The 9,555-nt window shown below is 35.2% G+C and overlaps 1 protein-coding gene across 1 annotated transcript; it reads right to left on the bottom strand.

Moving 5' to 3' along the window:
* Positions 1-2,731: 2,731 nt before the first annotated feature.
* ercc1 (excision repair cross-complementation group 1) lies at positions 2,732-9,168 on the bottom strand. Its single transcript, XM_073846036.1, has 9 exons — positions 9,033-9,168; positions 6,991-7,368; positions 6,657-6,760; positions 4,794-4,893; positions 4,266-4,342; positions 4,072-4,171; positions 3,886-3,957; positions 3,238-3,306; positions 2,732-3,092 (listed from the first exon to the last, which is right to left on the bottom strand). The coding sequence occupies exons 1-9, from the start codon at positions 9,093-9,095 to the stop codon at positions 3,030-3,032; spliced, it is 1,026 nt and encodes a 341-aa protein (XP_073702137.1). The 5' UTR covers positions 9,096-9,168; the 3' UTR covers positions 2,732-3,029.
* Between the last annotated feature and the right edge of the window lie 387 nt (positions 9,169-9,555).

Below are 9,555 nucleotides of genomic sequence, written 5' to 3'. Positions count from 1 at the left end.
GATGTACGACTGTGCTGATGTAGGAATAGAATATGAACAGGATTTGACCCTCAGTGAGGTTTACTTTTATATGTGACAGGGTATAGAGGTCAGAGATTATTTTTACCCACATACTCTCACGTATGAAAGGACACGACAGAAAGGTGTAGGGGAAAGATCTCACTTGCATATATTAATAACACGTAGTTCTCGGGAATGTTTTTTTTTTTTTTTTTTTTAAAGGTATTGTGAACTTCATCTAAAGGGATAGTCCACCTAAAATATTCAGTTGTCATTTACAGTTGCAATCGAAATTATTCAACCCCTTTGACCTGCAAGATATTTTTCTGTAGAGAACAAACTTTTGCGAAAACAATTCAACAAAGGCATGAATGCACTATTAGAGAAAGTTTGTTAATACACATTTGAGTAATTCTGAGAATGTAAGTAGATGAATGATAAAAAAAAAAAAAAAAATCTTAAAAATCTTTTATTCTTTAAAACCACCAATAAATGCTGCTTGAAAATGTTTAGATGCTTCTGTCACCTCTCTACTGCAATCTTTGCCCATTCCTTGCCTGAAAAAGCTTTCAGATCACTGATTTCAGATCTTTGGTTTTTACTTTGCCACTGCTTTCTTCCAATTCAACCAAATATTTTCTATGAGAATTAAATCTGGAGACTGAACAGGCCACTCAAGAAGATTCTATGATTGATCCCTGAACCACGCATAAGCTTTGTTTTTTTTTTTTGCACCAGACATACCGCTGATCCATGAGTCCAAAAAGTTCCAGTTTGGTCACATCACTCCATAAAACACTCTTTCAGAACTCCACAGGTGTATCCAAATAAATTTGAGCATGTTTTAAGTCGGCCTTTTTGATCTTCTTGGTCAAAAGTGGTTTTCGGCAAGATGCCTCAACATGAAGGCCATACTTGTCTAGTGTTCTTCTTATACACTGCATTAAAATGTTGTTCCTCCTTTTGTCAAGTCATCTTCCAAGTCTTTGGCTGTACATTGCAGGTTTTTCTCAGTTGCTCTGATCAAGCAATTTATGATATTGTGCTTTTTTTGTTCAACACCCTTTGGTACAACACACTTAAAACTAAGGAATAAGGCTGGCAGCTGTGTCAGCTTTTGATGTCTTGGAAGTCGTCATGTAGCCTTAGACTTTCTAACGTAATAAATCAATTTCTTCTCAATAGCTTTTGTCAGAGCTCTGTTGACTTTACCATATTTAATACTCAACTTCAGCACATGTATGGGCTAAATGTATGTATGTGGAACACTCCAAGCGAATTCTGTTTTTTTTTTTAGTTTCTAAAGGCTTTATTTTGGTTCAAGACAACTTGGTTCCCTACCATAAAAATAAATGACTTAAAACAGCAATGTTGAATAGGGGTTGAATAATTGTGACATAGCTGTTATTAAAAAATCTTTATATTATATTATTATTATACATTATATATTGATATTTACACTTTTAATATGCCAGTAAACTGTTGTAGATGCAATTCTTATGAAGTCCTCGATCTTCAGAAAAGCTATTTGTAAAGTACTGCAGTCTCTTGGGGGTTTGAATAATTTTGATTGCAATTGTATATCATTCTAAACCTGCATTACTTGCAGAACACAGAAGAGGATATTTTGAGGAATGTTGGAAATTTTAGTGAACAATTTAGTGAGCAATTGACTTCCATTATATGTGCCAAAAAGCTGCCATGTTTTTTTCTTTTTTTCCCTTTTTTTCAAAATATCTCCTCGTTTCGCCTTTCATTTCACAGAAGTCATGCAGGTTTGAAGCAACATGAGGGTGAATAAATAACAACATTTATAACATATAACCTCCACATTAAAGGGTTAGTGCACCCAAAAATGAAAATTGTGTCATTAATTACTCACCCTTATGTCGTTTCAAACCCGTAGGACCTTGTTTATCTTTATAACACAAATTGAGAAATTTTTTAAGAAATCAGAGAGCAACACAACTGACATGTTCAAGGCCCAGAAATCTAGTAAGGACATGAAATAATCCATATCAGATCAGATGTTCGAGAATGTACGAGAATACTTTTTGTGCATGTCTTCGCTTCTCTTTCGCGCATATGTGTGATGCTGCTGGCGCAGGAGCCGGCATTCTGAAGTACAACTCGTGGAACACGCATCGAAGACTGACAAGGAAGAGAAGAATTTTTTAAATAAAGTCGTTTTTTTGTTTTCTTAGCACACAAAAAGTATTCTTCTAGCTTCATAAAATTGCAGTTAAACCACTGATGTCACATGACATGGACTGTTTTAACGATGTCCTTACTAGCTTTCTGGGCCTTGGACATGGTAGTTCCATTGCCGTCTATGCAGGGTCCGAAAGCGCTCGAATTTAATTTGTGTTTCGAATATGAATGAAGGTCTTGGATTTGGAAAGACACGAGGGTGAGTAATTAATGACAATGTCACTGTCTGTAGTATAAAACCTCCCACCTGGCTTGTTGCTTGTTGTGTGTTAGTCAGTGAGATTAAGGCTGTTGCAATTGTGATGCCATGAACTTTTAGCCCACAAACACATTCATACTCTGAGTCAGTTTACCCTTGTAGTCTAATTCTGATGCATCATTTGAGTCTGTTCTTAAGTTTCCATCATTTTTGACAACCGTATATGACAAGTGGTTTCTACAGGTTTTGTTCCAGTTGCACTAAGAATCATGGAGTTATAACAGAATCTCCCCTCCCACTCTAAAAAAACAATACAATTACTACTGAATATTATTGACATTTATTGAATTTTTTATAAACACACACATGAAATAGTTTTTATATGTTATTTTGACTAAACTCTTAACCTTGCCTCATCCTACTTAGATGGAATTTACAAAATTACAAAAGCAGGTTACAGTTTGCACAAAAAAAAATTAAATACCCAATGCATTTATAGCGGATTTTGCCACAATTAAAGGCAGAGATCATCATAGGTCAAAGACCATGAAGCCTCCAGATGCTGTATGGCCCCAGATCCTTATTCTAGGCACTCTGTTCGAAGACAGTTGGTCATTTGTCAGCTTTCCTTCTTCTTGGTCTTTATGAAAGGCTGGTGCAGTACATCATAAAGCCTTCTTGCCTAAATGAAGCACAAACAGACAATTTGGACAAGTTTAAATTGTCAAATGCACTTAGTGTTAAAATTCATGAACAATATGTAAACTGATATCAGATGCTACGTATAAAGCCAACTGCTCAAAACATATCAAATTGTCTCTACTCACCTTTTGTGGACCAAGTCCAGGACACAAAACTAGTTCTTCTTTAGAGGCCTTAATGATGCCCTCCAAAGACTGAAGAGATAAGATTGCATCAATATAAATGGACATAAAAGTATTTCAAGATTATTGGCAATGGGCTTTATATACACAAACTCAAAAGTTTGAGGTTGGTAATATTGATTTATTAACTGGAAAAGTCTCATAAGCTCAGAAAATTTGCATAATTATTTGATCAAAGATATGAATTTAAAATAACAGTTTTCTGTTTTTATATATACTTTAAATGCATGATTGTGATATAATACTGAATTTTCAGCAGCCATCACGCCAGTCTCCGGTGTCACATGGCAGAAATCAATCAAATATGCTGATTTTGTAACATTTCTTATTATTATCAATGTTGAAAACAGTTTTGCTGCTTAAAATCTTTGTGAAAACTGTGATAACATGACTAGAAAGTTCAGCAGAATAGCATATTTGACCAAGAAATTTTATGTAACAAATTCTTTACTGTCACTTTTGATGTGTCCTTGCTGAATAAAACCAATTCCTTTTTAAAAAAAAAAAAAAATCTTACTAATCTCAAACATTTCAACAGTAGTGTAAATAATACAGTAAATGTGCAACATATGAAGGAAAAGTATTCCTTACAGAAAAAGTAGACAGGAGAGTCATGGCATCTGTCTTATTGACAGACTTTACTGTGGTTAAACAATCTGTAACCTGTCAAACAAAAAGGAAGTATTAAAAATGACAAAAAATTATCAGGAGTGTTTTTTTATAGAAGTGATGTCAACATAACCAATTAGATTTATTAATAGGTTTTTGTGCTCTAACCTGGGACAGGTAATTTTTTTCCACTTGTTCTTTCAGAACATCTGCTGGTTTCTTCTCATAGGATTTATATGTCTCAAGGTAACGGCCTGCTTCTTCAGGACTTACACACACACACAAACAAGTAAATTAGTTACAGGAACTGAGTCATTAAGACAATTCCCCTCCCACTTGATTATTTTGAACCACCCCCTTACCTCCAGGCCAAAATGAGGGTACAGTCAGCCATGATGCATATTCGAGCAAGCTCTTTCAGTGCATGATGTGGGTCTTTCTGATAAATGAAGAGAGAAATTGGACATGAACATCAAAAAACTCTAACTGAATGAGAGCTTCTTAAAAGTTCAAAAGCTGGCACTAAGAGGCTATATTTGGTCCCACTTTATATTAAGTGGCATTAGTTACATTTAAATGAATCATTTGATACAATGCATTTATTGTGTACATACGTTTTTACATTGTGCATATATTTTAAAAAACACCTGCATGTAATTACATCTGTAATTATATTTATAGTTACACTGGTTCATCTTAAGCAACCCGTAAAACTACCCATACCAGTCCCTAAACTTACCCATATGCCACCTCAATAGCAGCAAGTGTTTATAATATGAACAAAATTAGTATGATGTAAGTACACCTAAATGTAAAGCCACCTAATATAAAGTAGGACCCTATATTTTACAGACTATCATAATGTGAATTAGTGAGTGATACAGACTCACCACGTCAACCTGGGCGAGCAACACTCTGAGGGTAAAACTCTGTCCCAGTTGTTTCAGACGCTCATGGATGTAGTTTGGGTTCAAATTATGGTAACGCACACTGCAGAGTCATGGAGAGAAAGGAAAACTAAAACATCACACACTGTACTTATAAATGGCTGGTGAATATAACATTATAGAAAGTGAATTTCATTTTTCCATTTGCAGTTTAGTAAAATTAAACCATTGGTTAAGGGACTAAAAACCTTTGCAATGATTCAGATTCAGTCCTCACCCACAAGTTGTTCCAAACCTGTATGAATGTTGGTAACCAAAGAGTTGATAGTAGCCAAAAATAGTATGGGTCAATGGCTACCGTTAACCGTTTAGCTAACAACATTCTTCAAAATACCCTCATTTGTGCTCAACAGAAGTAAGAAACTCAAAAGTTTGAAACAATTTTTAACACATAATAAACACACATAAAATAAATTACACTATTATATACAGAAACAAGCAATTCCAAATACAATATGCTTTTGTTCATTTAGATTTCTCAATTGTTTCTACATTGTCTACGATGTATTGTCATACCAGTCATGCTTGTCAGCCACATCATGTCTGCTACCTTGAATTCTCACTTATTTTCTTTGCAAACACAGGATGATGTGGTTTCACACCTGACTGAGACCATTCCATTCTCACATAACACTTACAAAGAGTTTCAAGTCTACATACACATGCATGCACACATTTCTAAGTTTTAACACTCAATAATTAATTGCAGTATATATTAATAATGTATTATTTATGGTGTCTTGGGATTTGGATCTGCACAAACATTCAGTAATTGCTTTAATAACAAATGTGCAAAACAGCACTGCTTACATTTTTATCTAGGTTCTCAATGTGTAGATTTGGATAACTGTTTTAAAATTTTTTAAGAGGGGCATACAACATGAAACACTGACAACTGTAGTATTAGAAATAATGATTTTAAAGCTGGTGTAATATACAGTTAAAGTCAAAAGTTTACATAAACCTTGTGGAATCTGCAAAATGTTGATTAGTTGTTCATGAACAGTGAAATTGCCCACTGTTCTTCAGAAATCCTTCAGGTCCCACAAATTCTGTGTTTTTTCAGATTTTTTTTTTGTGTTTGAAGCCTTTCCAACAATGACTGTATGATTTTGAGATCCATCTTTTCACACTGAGGACAACTGAGGGACTCATATGCAACTATTACAGAAGGTTCAAATGCTCACTGATGCTTCAGAAGGAAACACAATGCATTAAGAGTCAGGGGTGTAAACTTCTGAACAGAAGGCTACAGAAGATTCTTACATGTTTCCCAGAAGACAAAAGTCATGACTAGTCATGTTTACCCTGATCTTCTAATTCAAAATGTTTTTCAAAGCTAAATGCATTGTTTCCTTCTGGAGCATCAGTGAGCATTTGAACCTTCTGTAATAGTTGAATCTGAGTCCCTCAATGGTCCTCAGCGTAAAAAGATGGATCTCAAAATCATACAGTCATTGTTGAAAAGTGTTCAAATGCACAAAAATGCTTAAAAAACACAGAATTTGTGGGACCTACGAACAAGGGAACCATCACTAAACAAACAAACAAACAAACAAAAAAAACATAGCTGTGGATCATTCAGGTAACAACACAGTATTAAGAATGAAGTGTATGTAAACTTTTGAATGGGGTCATTTTTTTTTTTAATTCAACTCATTTTCTCTTGTGGATTAGATAACATACATTTTGTATTGTCCCTCTTATTTTGGTAAAATAATTAACATTTTGCAGATTCTGCAAGGTGTATGTTTTGACTTCAACTGTATGTTCTCTCCTGTATTATGCATATACCCAAAAACCAACCTGAGATAAAGAGCACAGGTTGTCCGCCCCAAGACATAGTCTGGCACAACTTCTCCAAACTCCCAAGGAACATTTCTCACAAACTTTAGGATGGGGTTGCCTCTCTGTAGATAGATAAATACATATAATGATGTCTATGTTTCCATGTCATATAGTGGAAATCAACTAAAAGATGCAGTTAGTACAATTTGATTTGTGTTTGGATGTTTGTACTGACACATATTTAAATGAATGCATAAAATCCATTTATTATATTCTGCTACTTTACAGAATTACACAAAAAAAATCCCAAGCATAGCTTTAAAGCAGAAAAATGAACATACAACATACAGACCTGTCGGGGACTGACAATAATACTGTTTCCGGATCCTAAGAGATGAGGAGGAATGATACAACTCTCCGAACTCTGACCTTCCTCTTTCGTTTGATCTTCTGTTGTTACTTTTGCTGGTCCCTGCTGCTCAGTCTCGGGTTTTCCAGAGTCTGTGGAGGATGTACTAACTGATCCGCTATCAGCTGTGTTTACACTGCTTTGCCCTGCAGCATCGTTCCTACTTTGTTTCTCTTGTCCATGGGCTGCTCCCTGAAGTACCCTGTTTTTGGTCTGAACAACAAACTCTGCATAAGACAGTGGTTGACCAGGAGGTGGAGGAGCGGTCTGAGCAGATGTGGTCTCTACTTGACCATCTTTGGCCTTAAATAAAGATGTCACCTGTGTGAACAAAAGAAACTGAGTTAGTTGAGTCATTGAAAGGGGTCATGACATTAGAAATCAAATTTGCGTTGATCTTTTGGCATATAAGAGGTCTTTGGACCATTAAAACATTCTGCAAGTTTCAAAGCTTAAAACGTCCTCCTTATTATAATTACGGCTCAGTTTGATCTGAGGTGCAAAGTGACATCAACCGGTCACAAACATTTGCATAAACATAAACACTGCCTCCAGAGCAAGGCATCGACAAATAGTTATCTTCTCACCATAGGCCCTGCCCACATTGGCGTTCTGTAGCTTAATGGCTGACTTGATTGTTGTGGCGCTTCAAAAGCAAAGGATCTCAGCGTAAGGAGAGGATAGTTTCTTTTTAATGGCATCCCAGATCGTGTTTGAGGATTGATCGGAGCATTTTGTTTTGTAAATGAGGCACAATGTCATGGACAGTTCACAAAGAAACATTTGTTAAAAGATGAAGTGGCACTAGATCTGGCTGCATCGCAAACTATAAATTAAATTATTTGATAATGTTTTGTCTGGAAATTACCTTTTTTGTTTTTTTTATCATGTTATCAAAACACCAATAGCAAGGGGGCGTTGATACTGTTTCCTATGCAATGACGTTAGCCAATCATAACAGTGGCTGATTAATGGCAAGCCTTAAAGGATCCACCCCTAAAACAGGTCGCTTTTAGACAAAGGGTCATAAAGAGGGTTTAAAACAATTTTTTTGTAAACAGTTTTATAAGTAAACCTAAGAAACATATTTAAATAATAAAAAAAAAAATCCATGCCATGAACCCCTTTAAAACACAATGTCTTTTGAATGTTTTAATGGAATCTTAAAGGGGCCATGTGCACTTTTGATCATTCTTTTTTCCCCACTTATGATGTTAGACAATTTTTTTTACAACTTACTATTTTTTATATGAAGGTCACATATAAACAATCTCGGACACTTTTTACTACATTTTTATTGAACATCAGATTTTTATTGTTTTAGCCTAATCCAAACCTCATGTTCAATGTGAAATGAGAAAATTCTTCTTTTTTATATTACTCTCCACAGTTTTGGACTAACGGGTTTGTATTAACATGAGGACATGAGGGTTTGTTAACGACAGAATCGTCATTTTTCGATTAACTTTTAAACGAGAACGAGATATGTGTCTTGGTTTTAAACCTAACGTTAGAGAACGACATGGAACAAATGTATTAATCTAGTTTCAATTTTGGAGGTTTTGCAAGTATAGGTCGGGCGTAGTGCATGTGTTGACCTGTTCCTGTTGTGGTGGGCAACGTGATGCATTAGCATGTTTTGAGTCATCAACACCTATGTTATGTTACGGGCACACTTGCAAAGAGAGTGTGAAAGTTGCACATGAAGTTGGCAGATCGCCGTTGTGATTTTATACATTTACTCAGTCGATGACAAACCTCACTTTACATAATAGTCTTTATTAGCATCTTTCACTAGAGCTGATTGACGCTGTTTGTTGTCTTACAGTACATGCATTACAGGTTCAGTCCTACTGATTAGAATCATGGCAGTAGTTTATGTATGATGTTTTGTGGGATTCGAACCTACATCCTTAAAGTTAGCAGCCACTACAACACACCATAGCAACATAGCAACATAATCATAATAAGGAAACAAAACCAACCGGACTTCTTTCCTTTGTGAACGCAGAGTCGTCCAAATTGATATTGAATCTCTTTTTTTCCATGTATTAATTAATCAGTAAAAGCACATACTAGAGAAACCAAACACATTACTCCATCTGCCGCCATAGCAGCTAAACAAACAAAGTGTCAGACAAACGTGTCAAACACAGAAACATCGATCCACACTGAGACGCCTAATCATACTCACCGACAGATGGCGACATTGCAACAGATTTGAATACTTTTCACAAAGGGATCCCTTTTCCCCCCTCTTACTCAGAGCGTATTCTTAAACAATTTTATTGTATTACCGTAATTTTTCAACATCTACGAAAATAATACGACATATGAATATGGTAATTTACAGTTCAGACTGAAGTAAGTTTGCACACGAAAAAGCCATTAAACATTTCCACCATTAGAGAGAGAGAGATAGTTTATTTAAAAATAATTAAAATAATAATAGCTAAACTAAAAATATAGTTTAGTTTAGTTTAGTTTAGTTTAGTTTAGTTTGGTTAA

Source organism: Garra rufa, chromosome 8, assembly GCF_049309525.1.
Source record: "Garra rufa chromosome 8, GarRuf1.0, whole genome shotgun sequence".
In the NCBI taxonomy this organism is placed as follows: domain Eukaryota; kingdom Metazoa; phylum Chordata; class Actinopteri; order Cypriniformes; family Cyprinidae; genus Garra; species Garra rufa.
Note: the sequence above shows the minus strand (reverse complement) of the source record. Positions and strands in the feature narration are given on the sequence as shown.

What these genes read in the sequence shown, in the direction of transcription:
- ercc1 (XM_073846036.1), bottom strand. Translation starts at nt 9,095, where the DNA reads ATGGAAAAAAAGAGATTCAATATCAATTTGGACGACTCTGCGTTCACA. An exon ending in TTATTGTCAGTCCCCGACAG is followed by an intron (nt 6,761 to 6,990) that starts GTCTGTATGTTG and finishes ATCTATCTACAG; the next exon opens with AGAGGCAACCCCATCCTAAA. An exon ending in TGCTCGCCCAGGTTGACGTG is followed by an intron (nt 4,343 to 4,793) that starts GTGAGTCTGTAT and finishes TTCATTTATCAG; the next exon opens with AAAGACCCACATCATGCACT.